A 13,105-nucleotide genomic window follows, 5' to 3' on the forward strand; every position below is an offset into this window, starting at 1 on the left:
GATCCAAGCTAAATGAACGCGTTGCTTGGTAACGCTTTTAGCGAAAAGTTGAGAAATTTATCATTGCACGGCAATGGCTCCGATCATGCGTGCTATGGTGTCTCATCTTTTTCTCCATTTCTGAGATAAGATTGAAGATGAAGGGAGGGCGTCGTGTGATCTTGTAAATCAATCATCACGGCATTGCCTTTAATTTCATTATCTTATGTAACCATGAAATTGTCGCCTTATCTGTTAATTGAAGGCCGAGCTGTGTCATTAACACCATCACCAATAGTGTTGATTCCATTGTAAAAAAACTTCATTTTGCCACTGGTGTCATATTTACAGAGATAAAAGTGGCAATCTCTTTGACTGTAGTGCTTGTCACAACTGCACAAAGAGTGTGTGGGCTTTATTTAGATTGTAAAATTGATGGGTCACTTGTTGGCAAGTCTTGTATATTGAGTTGGTTTTCCTCATCATGCCAAGAAATTTGGCCGTTCTCTCTTATAGCAGGTTGCACATTAAGAAACTAATCAGATATGCCGCGACTTACTCTGTGGAAATTATGCTACTTACGAGCCACGTTACTGAAAGTAGATGGCGGCTGCTCGAGGACATGAATCACATGATAAGAGACGTTACCGGTGTGGCGAACAGGTTGCGTTGTCAGCACTGAAAGCATGATGGGATACCTGTGTCATAAAGCTGCGATGGAAATTCGTTAACCCGCTGTGCATTGCTGGTGAAAGAAATCATGATTCATTTGGAAGTGAGAAATATGGGGCCGTCTCAAAACTGTTTCATGAAATAAAGACTAAATGTGCATAATCTCACTCTTGACCCCTCCTAGTACTGAGGCTGCTCTCTGAATCTTCCTAATCAATTCTTTATTTCTTCCATTTTCAGTGAGAAGTACACACGATTTTGTCAGTGGAAAAATTTAGAGCTGAATATACAAGTAAGTATGACTTTGGAACAAATCACCATCATCATAAAAATGAAATCCTGCTGCTGTATAGCATCCTCAAAGACAGACTTCAGACTTAAAAGGAGTATAAAAATGTGTGTGACAGCATGAGTAAATACCAGCTTTGAGACCCACAGTCTCGTGGAGATACATCCTTTGGCAACTTGGCTGTTTGTTTGAGACCAGATCCTTAAGTGTGCCTCAATATTGCCTGTTAGTCGTGATCAATTCTTGTCTCTTCCTCAGCTGTCTCCAATCTTTCCTCTTCATTCCGAATGCGTGCACAATGTTCATTTCCTTCAACAGAATCTCGATTTTTGCACAATAACATTGTTAATCACTGCTGAATTATTATTGCTACCATTCAGAACCAGTGGGCTCGAATATGATGATGTTATGGCAATCTGGAGAATTAGATTTCGTCGTCAAATGAGATTATGGAAATGAGATTGTTTTCTGTTATGTAGAACATCCATGGGCAAAATTGTTATGAAGAAGTATTGCCTTATCCAACTTAACATGTCCTCCTGACAAAGATCACTACAACAGCATAGGCTGGAACCCGTGTGGCTCTCTCAGCTGTTGGTTTAATTTTGATTCTCACCTATTGAAACAGATTACAAAGCCTGTAAAAGTGACTACTTTAGACAATTGTTGTGGTGGAAGCCAACTCTATGCCTACTTCAACCTAAGCCATTTCAAGGCACTGTGGCACAGATGCCAACTTAGATTTAGAAGCTTTATAGTGTATTGCTGAATATGAAATATGGCAATCTGCCCCATGACCAAGCCACTGAGCTGAGGCAGTCTAGATCTTCTGGTGAGTGGGTGGTGATAGATATAGAGCTATTCAGAAAATTAGAATATTACCTTGATTTCCGCAATCATGCTTGGCTCACCGAGCATGAATATTACAGTGACCTCCCTCAAACACTCAGACCTGTGTCCCTCACTGGCTGGAGAAAGTGTAAAGATCTTTAAGTATTTTGAATTCTGTTTCGCTGTGAATCCACTTAGCAAATGGGTTTTCTGAATCTGGTTGACAGTTCATGGTTCACTTGGGATTATTTCATTAAATATTACATATCTTGCCTGAGTGCTTTGATATGAGATGACACTTTACTTGAAAGGGTTGGTAGTAGTCTTCATATCCTCGGGGAATAGACTCGCTGGAGTGTCAGAAGATGTCAGAAACTCATACTCTTGGTGAGATAAATGATTTAGGTCTTCTCCATTCTTAATAGGTGTTTCTGTCAATTATCAATATAGGTCCTCTTTTGTCTTCTTCCTATCTTGTCATTATGGTGTCATGTCCCTTCAAGTTCTCTGCCGAAGTGGAGACGATATCCCTTCACTGTCCACTGAGATTTGGGCCTTTTGCTTGACGTGGCAGATGCAAGAGTTACAAGGAATCTAAGCTCTACATCTCATTCAAAGGACAAGCAATTGGGGTCAGGTACCGTGCCCAAGATCACAAACGATATGTCAGTGCGTAATGCTACTCCTCAGTCCTTCAACAGCATCCCCCCTCTTGACAGTTAACATGTTTACATTCAGGACGCTATGACCTCCACTTCTTCTCAATGTACAGCAAATCAATATACAGCTATGGCCACAAATACATTAATTGTCAATTCACATCGATCGGCCCGATCTCTGATTTCTGTCCCAACATCTTTCTGATTTTATGGGACCAATATTCATGATTATGACCTGAAGATATGTGCAATGTGACTGCCTGAATCCAGATCGGCTGCCAGCGACATGACCCTAGTGGTAACCATAGGAACACCAGATAGCCATCATAGTCTATAGCGTTTTGGTATTTTTATATACAGGGATGCTCCCGTTTCCTTTCGTACACCCACATGTCTGGGGGAGGTAAATCTATTAGGGGCCCGGGGGAAATCTCAACCCAAAGCAGAATCCGATCATCTTCTGAATAAATTTTGTTGGCTCTCATGTTCACAAATTCCTTGGCTCTAAAGTTGCTTCATTGAATTTAAAATTTGGGTTCTTATTGGAAAAAAGGGGTATTTTGAGGATTTTGGCAAATTTTTGTAGTTAGGTCCCAGCGCCAACATACTTCAACCTCCAATGGCTAAGACTCCCATGTTTTATTACCCATTCCAGTTTAAAAAGATAAAATGTTAGTCACTTCTACATTTGCAGGACTCCAAGAAGGTAAGGTGACAACTGTTTAGGGTCTCAGGCTTTGGCTCCACTATCCCTGTGAGATATCTAATCCTTCCACTGCTATTAGTTATTAGCATTTTAACATCGCTGTGGCTGTGGATTTCAATAATCTTTTATCAAACTTTCATTGGTGGGTTTTGTCTTTCTTCTCGCTTGGGACGCTTTGTTGTTTTGGGCTTCATATACTGAAAATGGGTCGCGATGTTTCCCTCTGTCTCTGTCGCTGATCCGGTTTTGGTGCTTTCTGTGGGTGTGGTTCACGGCAAAAACAGTTGAAGGATAGCCCAGGGTGAAGGAGTCACTTTCTATTACCCACTTGACTCTAGACTCAGTCTCAAAAGAATTTCATGCAACTACTGCCAAATCTGGGGAAGGGTGAAATCAGGTAGATTGGATATATTAGTTTGTCCACCAAGACAGAAACTGAAAACATCAGATTCAGAATCTTTCTCTTGACGTTCTATGACGGTTTTCCTCACACAAGTGCAGTTGGAAAACTGTAAGAGTTATTGACAGATGTACAGAAATAACTTAAACCTGATACCATATAGTTGCCTATATCAAGTAGACAAAGATACGTTGCAAAAACTTATCGAGTGAACAAATTCAAGTCGCACTGAAATAGTCTTGTTACATCTCCTAGTATCGAATCCTATACGGTGCTTAGTCTAAGTGCTGGATCTAGTGTATGCCGCCGGAGATCCTGTGTCAGTTTCAAGAACCAGCACGACACGATATCATTCCACCATGAATATCTATATTCAACCCATTGTTCGGGGAATGGTACATTTACGTTGATGATTTCTTCAGGGAAGATCGAATAAAGTGATATCATCACTCTCATCCCCCGTCTAAGCGACTGCTAAGAGTGGATAATATTGATGGGGTGCTGGTGTGCATTATTTGTGTCTGAATATAGCTCAATTCGTTTTCTATGACCCAAGACTTTGGTACACTTGATTTGGCCTCCTTTGAGGTTCCACAGTAGTTCAGACGCATAGACTGATCCTGGTGAAGTCAGCAGTCAACTGTCAGCAGAGTGTGCTTGTCTGGTCCGTGTCTTCTGGCCAGACCTGGTTCCCCTCGGCAGCATGGAGATGTCAGTCTCGGAGAATGTGAAAGGGGGTTTGCTCCCTGAATTCCAGTATCGACAGTAACAATCTGGTGAAGTTACTATCCCAATGTGATAAGACGTTGGTTTCAGGTATCAACAGGGGCAGTCTGGTGTACTTGATGTGATTCAGCTGGCTGCCTGGGAGACAGTGTCGAGCTGGAGAGGGAAGGTGAAGCTCCTTTTCAATTTAGTTGGTTGTGTCGCTTAGGGTGCATGCAGCGTCTTACTGTCTGGTTTCTCCATGATTCGCTGTGGAATCTAACCCTCATTGTGAATTCAGTATCGTTGGCCAATTATTCAAACTGTTGGTGTCGGTCTGGTCATTCCCATCAGTATTTAGAGTTGGGGAAAGAGTTAAATGACACTTAGACTGTTGAAATCCCTCGGGGCACAATCAAACACGATCTCCCATTAGTGGCTGACAAGAACTGGAACTTCAGTTGTCCAAGCTGCTGGCTGAATGATCCGAATCATAGTGTTGCCAAGTTAACTGATGTGGCCTCGCTTCAGGGCATTCTACCCACATAACCAACAGTTAATACAAATAGCCTGAAATTCACATGAATATTTTATTTTGTACTCCTCCACAGAGTACAATTTGCTTCAATTTGCGTGGTTTGAATTACCTGTACTTACTTATTGATAATAACCAACTTGGCAAATTGAGCCAACATTGGCGAGACAGGCAAAAGCTACTTCCTTTGGCACGGTTTATCTGTTTTTTTTATCAATTTCACGCTTCAGAACTAGGACCAAATTGAGCTATTGGTTGCTGGTACTGTTTACCAACCTTGGCATATTTGTATAAAGACACCTTGAATACTGGGTACGGATAAAAACTGACCATAGCTATGTTTTAAGAAAGAAACATCCGACAAAGATAACATATTACCGACGATGATGTACCATTGTTTCTTTCAGAATTGAAGTAAATGCATTCCAACATTCTTCAGACGTCAGGCCCATCAAACCTCCTTTATATTTTAGCCATTTAGGAGAAAGGCTTTTGAGCCCTTTTCTGAAAAAAGGTCTGTGTGATCCTTTTATTCATATGTGTCAACATTTATACTTATGACTTTTCAATGTCTTCTTTTGCAGTTAACAATGAATGATTTCAGTGTACATAGGATTATAGGGAGAGGAGGTTTTGGAGAGGTCTACGGGTGTAGAAAGGCAGACACTGGTAAAATGTAAGTAAACACACCGTGATTGTGTGATCATTGTTAAAAAAACATATCACGCAGTTCAATATCAAACGAACTACATCACTGAATCCTGTAACTTGGGACACCAGCACACAGGTCAATATCAATGTACTGGGCTTTTATTCAACTGTATCCATTGACTCCACTTAGCAATCCATACTATCATCATTTAATAAATAATCCATTTGGCTGTTCAGTTCGGGAGTACACCTCCACGCTTTTGATTGAAAGTCCTTTGAGGCCAAAATCACCAAATTCTTTAATCAATGGAACGATCAGCAAAACGATAAATCTGTCAGTGGTGATTGATTATCTACACTACCCTGGATACAATGGACTCACTCTAATAGTGGTTCTGGTGGGTCAAAGCTGGATTAAATATTGGCCGCGCGTGCTGCAGATTTCCCGCATCGAATTTAGATTTCCTCTGAGGCTGTTGGCCGATCAGACGAGTATTCTGTTGAAGTCGTTAGGTGGCTGCAATCTTTTTTGTGCCAGCTGTGACTGGTATTGGCAAGCTGCCACACTTTTAAAACGAATACATATACAGGTTGAACTTATGGATAATAATACGTGTAATCTAGCATCATCTTTCCTGCTATTTTAATACATAAAAGTCATTTCTGTTAAGTGGCCAATTGCCTGTTACGTCACAAGTACAATGTGATAATTGGCTAACAGTGGTCGGAAATGAGGGTTATTGTGATGAACACACGCAGTAGTTACAGGTGAATGTCAGATTCACAAGTGTTTGTTGTGGGGGTCATACTATTGGTACTGTCATGACGAGTTTAATAATAGCAAGACTGATATCATCAGTGTTAAGAAAACGTCATGTTGGTTGTCTGGTTTGGTTGCTTTTACTGTTTGTTAGCAGTGTCTTCCCTGACTGTTTCATACATGTCCGGCCGACGTGTTTGGCGCCACCTATGAGCAGACAGGTTAAAAAAATTGATAACAAATTATTTTTTCTTCCAAATATTTTTTCACTTGAGACCAAAGACAGCATCTTACCCGATCAAAAACAGGCCGTGCTTTGGCACGTAGAAAGGCGTTGCAATCAAAGAGCCTTGTGTGTCGAGATGCCAAGACAGGCACTGAGGAGCCCCCTGAGGCCACTAAGAGTTCGACTGACATTTTAGTGTTGATGATGATCAGTTTGCTCGAATACCCTGGATTTTTATCCCCCATTTCCAATCTCGGATGCAGATCAAGCCGCAGATGACAATCACGTGACAAGACAATACTGATGTTTGTTTGTTTTCAGGTATGCAATGAAGTGTTTGGATAAGAAAAGGATTAAGATGAAAGGTGGAGAGACCTTGGCCCTCAACGAACGCATAATGCTGTCTCTAGTCAGTACAGGGGTAAGTAAACATAGTCGAAATGACACTGGCCAGCAGGTTAAAGGCAGAGTACAGGCAGAAGCCAGGTGGGCCAGGTTAAGTTACACAAAGCTGTCCATAGTTGTCTCTTCTATCTCACAGTACATCGGAACTTGTAGCAGCTGGGTTGTTTGGTCCCCTGGCCTCATCACACAGTACATCAGAACTAGTTGTGCTTATACAAGGAATATATTATGGTTGAGTCAAACATGACCCTCACTGTCCGTATCAGTCGCCCAAAGACCACCTGATTTGTATTTTTTGTGTCTTTTCTCATTCATTTCTATTTTGTGCTTTCAGGAGGGTAGCCCGTTCATAGTGTGTATGACATATGCATTTCAAACCCCCGAGAAGCTATGTTTTATCTTGGACTTAATGAATGGAGGAGATCTCCATTATCATTTATCTCAACATGGTGTGTTCTCAGAGAAGGAGGTCCGGTTTTACGCTGCTGAGGTTATCTTAGGGCTTGAACACATGCACAATAGATATGTCGTATATAGGGATTTGAAGGTAGGATATGACTTGAAGTTTATCCAAAGATTGCAAAGCGATTGGGACTGACTCGCCCAATAAACCTTTTAGTCTCAACGTGAGTCTCTGCCAATGTCCAGAACACAATTTTCTCACAAAAGAAATGTTTTCTCAAACCAAAGGTCTCGTTGAGGCTATTCACAACAGAGATCATCGCACCAGTTGAAGGTGGTCGTTTGAAGCCAAAAAAAACCTAAATATGGCCACAACAAACTGAAGAACATGTGGTTTCATCTCCTTGTCTTTTGCTTGCAGCTGGTTTGTTGTGTCCGTCACCGGCTTTTACTGACTGGTGCAATGTCCCAGCCAGTCATTCTCATAAAAGGATTCTGGTATGATCCCAGTCACTCTCAATGTTTTCTTCCATTTCAGCCTGCCAACATACTATTAGACGAAAATGGGCATGTGAGAATTTCAGACTTGGGTCTAGCCTGTGATTTTTCAAAGAAAAAACCTCATGCAAGTGTGTAAGTATGGGGAAAACAATCATTAACCGTGAACGAATGTGAATATAGCATCTAGTCTGATGACAATTCCACTTGCTCGATTCTGTAGGGAATCTCTCCATTTTGCCAGGAATAGCTTAATAGATTAATAAGACATTTCCTGCTGTTGTCATGGTAACCATTATGTTCCAATTAAAGGTATAATCGGGTGTGACTGTCCATCAAGTGAGAACCGCCTGTGGGAAAATTACTCTGTGAGTGGCCGCTTAGGCAATGTCACCCGAAGCTCAAATTATTGCATTTGGATGGGAAAAGCAATTGTTGCAATACATTGTATGTTTTGGCAGTGGGTAATACTCCATCTATGTGAACCCTGATGACAGCAAGGTTCTTAGCTTGACTCATTATTGATACGGGTGTGGTTGATTAGGATTGAAAGCTGAAAGACCTGTGTGATAAAAAACCATGTGATCCCTTGCAAGAACAACTATTTCCTCAGCTAGACTACTTGCGGGGATTGACGTTGAAGGGGAATGATTATATTAAAAACTTTGATCATAAAGCAAGGTCTGCCTTTAACTACAAATGGGACCAAAGATTCTCAGGTGGGAGGTGTCATTGTCGACAACCCATTGGCCTTAAATGTCAACTTTTCAACGAAATCAGTAAAAATGTATTTCGATATTGTATTCTAGGGGTACGCATGGCTACATGGCACCAGAGGTCCTTTCTAAAGGAACGGCGTACGACTCCAGTGCCGACTGGTTCTCATTCGGCTGTATGTTGTACAAGTTATTAAAAGGGTAAGTCAATGCACTACATCAAGTCCTTAGGTAAGACACTTCACTGTTAGGAGTGAAGTTGATGCCTTTAAACCAGTTAGTTGCCATTTTGGATTTGGAGATGAAATCTAGTGTTGACAAGATTATTTGAACGAACATAGTTTCAAGATGAGTACTGAGTAAAGTTGATTGGAATAAAGGCATTTTTTGGTTCTCGTGAATACTTATTGCTCTCAGTTTGGTAATCGTTCTTTTATTGAATACTTGAGTATACAATTGCAATCTGCATCTGTCTTCTCTTTCCTTTTCAGTCACAGTCCTTTTAGACAGCACAAGACGAAAGACAAACATGAAATAGATAGGATGACGATGACAATGGTATGTAGTTCCTAGTTGTACTGTAGGTGGTGCCACTCAGGTCTCTCTTTCACTTCATGTTGTGCATAACTCCCCTATGACCATACACTACCGCCCTTACTAGGCTTATTTACCGTAAACAAATGCAGTTGGGCAGCAATTGAATTTGGTGTGACTAGCAAATGGTAAAATTGGGACGCTTGCAGGATCCAGCCCTGTGATTCAGTGGGGAGAGTTTAGCGTGAGAGGATAGCCTGAAACCTGAGCAGATCAGTTGGTCTTCAGCAATAACACTTTATAAGGAATCAATCGGACCCCACCCTAGTAGTAATCTACATCTATATATTGGCATGTTAATATCTCACACTAATCAATAGATAATCATGGGGGAACTACATGTAGATGTATACAGGGTGACCCCAAGAATGCTAACCTTCAGAAATGTTGATAGAATTTAAAATATCCTAGGTGTCATAGTCATTTCAGGCCAGTTGAGGGCACAGCACAGAATCCAAGTAAAACACTCATAGTTTAAAAGCAGAAGCTCATTGTGTTGATTTGACTCATGTTATGGTCACCCTATTATAATATCCAGGGTCATTCGGACGTAGCATTATGCAACTTTGGCTATTGGATAATGAATTATAAATACAAACAGTTATCACATACATATAATGTGGTATATGTAGTATGATCGTAAGGGCGATCGGTAGGAGAGGAAATAACTTTTCATCATCATGTTTCTGCTGTACACAATCATTACAGTCCAGGTTATTTTTAGTGTATTTCATTCTGATTCATATCATTTGTCGCAAAAACCCATATTTAACTCTATTGACCAATCTGTGGCCAGTGTACTGTATCGCGGGCCCAGGTAATTTTATTTTCATCATAAGGAAAAGTCATCCCCAGTCTGACAAGTTTATCAGTATTCTGGTTGGATCCACACCACAGATATATGTAGCGTTCCTCATTGGATTCTAACGCAAATCCCGTGAAACCATAAGCTATGATTTATAGGAAGTGGGCAATTGTTTATGTTCTAGAACACATCAGCTATCCCCTGTAGACATATTGGCTAACACTAATTGGATCATTTACGCTCATGAATATGATTTAAAGCTCTATACTCTGTTTTCTAGGGAGCATAAATGGTTGAAGTTGGGGTCCCTTAATATTTTTGTTGCACCTCTTACTGTACTTAACAACCCATTTGTATATGTTGTGGTTGAACCAAGTCCCGACCCTGGTGTGAATGTAAGGTAAAGTGGGGAAAAGCTAGCCTATTCTCACTCTCGTAAGTTATAATAGAACCAATGGAAGGGCTATCTTTCCCCCGCTTAACATGTACATCATCAACATGTTCTGCAGATTCTTGGAATCATATTCAGTGGACATTTGGAACATGTTCTTGTGTGATGTGTTCCACAATACTAACCAATTTCAGTGGTATTCTCCGCCTGCTATGGTTTGTACATATATCGCGCTTTTGCCTTTCATTTTCATGGATTTTTAGGTGACTTCAGCGCCAAGCTCCCACAATCCACCTCAGCTTCTCTGGGTGGATCTTGGGTGTGGCACGGTAATGCTAAAACCATTACCTGAGAAAGCTGTCCTCAGATGAAGCATCCGTAATTTCGGCACCAGGTTTACAGTACATGTATATTGCTCTTGCATTAAAACATTGTTGATTCTCTGAACCAATGTTTTGATACCCAATCTTTTTATCTTCTAATGCTAAAGCAGAATGTAAGTATTGAACCCCAACTAAGCGCAGTCATTGTCAATTCATTTAGTTCTAGTTCTTGTCATGTATTGCAAATATATGCCGCAGTTTAGATACTTGTATGCAGGTTCAATGTTGTACGCATATCATCATGCTAAGGTTCTCAATGCATGAAGTTGTGGGGCTATCCTGATAGTTTTATTACCCCTCAAGCATTACCCAAGCTAAATCAGTTTTATTTGCCAAAGTTTTGTGTACTGTTTATAGTACAACTCTGACATTTTCTGATATTGACCACAGAGTTTAAAATAACGCTCTTTGATTAGGAATGATGCAAGGATTGAATGAACTTGTCCGGTCCAATTTTGATGAAGGTTAACGTCTCAAACTGTCAGGGATTCTCAGCAAGTGCCATGGAGGGTAGAACTTGGGCTGTTTTGTCAGGGATTTGTTTGTTGAAGAGGATCATGGTCATGAGACACAGTACAGATAACATCAATAATACTGAATCAGGAATGTAGAGGCTATGCAGTGATGTCTCTGAGCACCCAATTTGGACTTCAGCCCTTATATAACTGGTAACATCGCATCAGACAGATCTGGTCATACTTCTTGAACATCACTTAGGAGACACCCCCTCCCAACCTTATGATAAACTTCTTGCAATGATGCTATTTGAATAACAAGATTGACATGTATGTTATTATCACAATGTAACCCTGGTGTCCGTAGGTGTCTGTCACCTCCTGCACTTAGCTGTAACAATTGACGATGACTGCCTCCACGGATCCGTAGTTATTGTGAGTTTTGACATTAGATAAATGAGTAGATTGAATATGTGGTACATCATGGTGAATTGTTCATCTGTAGCATGCCGGTAACAACAAAACATCTATTCGTACATGTATGGTCTTGTCCATATGGTTTGTTCTTATTTCAGAAACGGTTTGTCTCCACCATTTTTCTCGTTGTTAAGTGAACATATTGGTCAATCGGGTAGAAAAAGTATTGACATTCCATACACTACCCTTTGTGAAACCCAAGACGCAATTGTGGCGTCCGTTATAGAGAGTCCACCTACTACATGTCCCTGAGGGATATCTGTCTACCACAGACTGAACAACATTGTAGTTCCTGTCTAGTACATGAAAATGAGACTATTATTAGGATCAGCATCTGCATCTTTCGAGTTATTTGTAGTGACATCTCATGATAAGATAATGAACTAAATCATCAACTTCTGTTGAAATTCAAGTATGAAGTCAGAGAACTTATCTGCTTGTCCTACCTGTCTTCCTGAGGTTGAGGGTGGTAGAATTGTGTTAAATGAAAACTATAGATACGGCATTTAGAATGATCAACAAAGCTGCTTCGTTCACATTGCAATATTGATGTTGTCATAGCAGTTTGGGTCACTAGATTTTTGTGCCTTATTTGGATTTACTGTAAACCCTTTATTTTCACAAGCCTAAAATTGTTGTGATTTTCGTCAATCGTGCCAAAATGTTCCATCGTGATGGTTGTTTTATCATTGGAAAATGGACGAATTTGCAGAAAAAGATCAACTCAACATCTGTCGCCAACTCAGGGTCGTGAAGATAAAGGTGTTTTATAGTAACAAGCATATGGCTATAATTGTCTATTTACTGAGTATCCATTATTTGCATTGGTACATTTTCTTCTGTTTTTCAGTATCAATTTATAATTTTTTTGCTAAATAAGTGCATTTCTGAGGCGAGGGAGGCAGATCTCTCATGAGATCAGACCTTACTTGTTGCATCTTGCTTTGTTGTCCATTTATGTGTATTTACTGGGAGGGATTTCTTTCCATAAGTTGGTAACCTTTACACCCCCATTTCCCTGTAAAGGCTCTTCTTGTTGTTGTGTACGAGGAAGAGTCCATTAGGGAAAGGGGATGTAAATTTTAGGTTTTTAAAACTGTACTTGTTTTGTCCTTTATCTGATCATGAAGACGGCCCGTTATGTTCTCATTATGAGTGAATCAACTATGCAATCAGTTTCATCATGATGTCACAAGCCCGCAAAATTCGTCCATGGTAGCGTAAAAAAGTGAGAGTGGTTAAGCTCAGACTGGTTATCGGTGTTATTAAAGGAGGGCATGCCATTTGACGTGGTATTTTAGAAACTGTCTTCGGGACAATTCAGCATACTACCAAAGGCAAAGGTAAATTCTATGCCATTCTTAAATCCCGGCTGTCTCCTTACAGAATGTAGAGTTCCCCGATTCGATGTCCCCGGAGATGAGATCGTTGCTAGAAACCCTGTTGAAGAGAGAGGTGGAGGAGCGACTGGGCTGCATGGGCCGTGGGTAAGTTTGCATATTGCAGGAACTAGGACCGTGTTGAGTCATCATTAGAGATGAAAATGTTCATGTGTGAGCATGTTGA

The 13,105-nt window shown here is 40.6% G+C and overlaps 1 protein-coding gene across 1 annotated transcript in view; it reads left to right on the forward strand.

The window, feature by feature from the left end:
• Positions 1 to 13,105, forward strand: part of LOC135483253 (G protein-coupled receptor kinase 3-like) — a 46,798-nt gene that overhangs the window by 27,017 nt on the left and 6,676 nt on the right. The window contains exons 7-14 of the mRNA XM_064763959.1: positions 892 to 943; positions 5,361 to 5,452; positions 6,735 to 6,834; positions 7,153 to 7,365; positions 7,759 to 7,853; positions 8,528 to 8,635; positions 8,926 to 8,992; positions 12,926 to 13,026. Coding sequence (XP_064620029.1) covers positions 892 to 943; positions 5,361 to 5,452; positions 6,735 to 6,834; positions 7,153 to 7,365; positions 7,759 to 7,853; positions 8,528 to 8,635; positions 8,926 to 8,992; positions 12,926 to 13,026 — 828 coding nt within the window. The remainder of the gene's footprint in view (positions 1 to 891; positions 944 to 5,360; positions 5,453 to 6,734; positions 6,835 to 7,152; positions 7,366 to 7,758; positions 7,854 to 8,527; positions 8,636 to 8,925; positions 8,993 to 12,925; positions 13,027 to 13,105) is intronic.

Source organism: Lineus longissimus, chromosome 2 (genome assembly GCF_910592395.1).
Source record: "Lineus longissimus chromosome 2, tnLinLong1.2, whole genome shotgun sequence".
Classification (NCBI taxonomy): Eukaryota; Metazoa; Nemertea; class Pilidiophora; order Heteronemertea; family Lineidae; genus Lineus; species Lineus longissimus.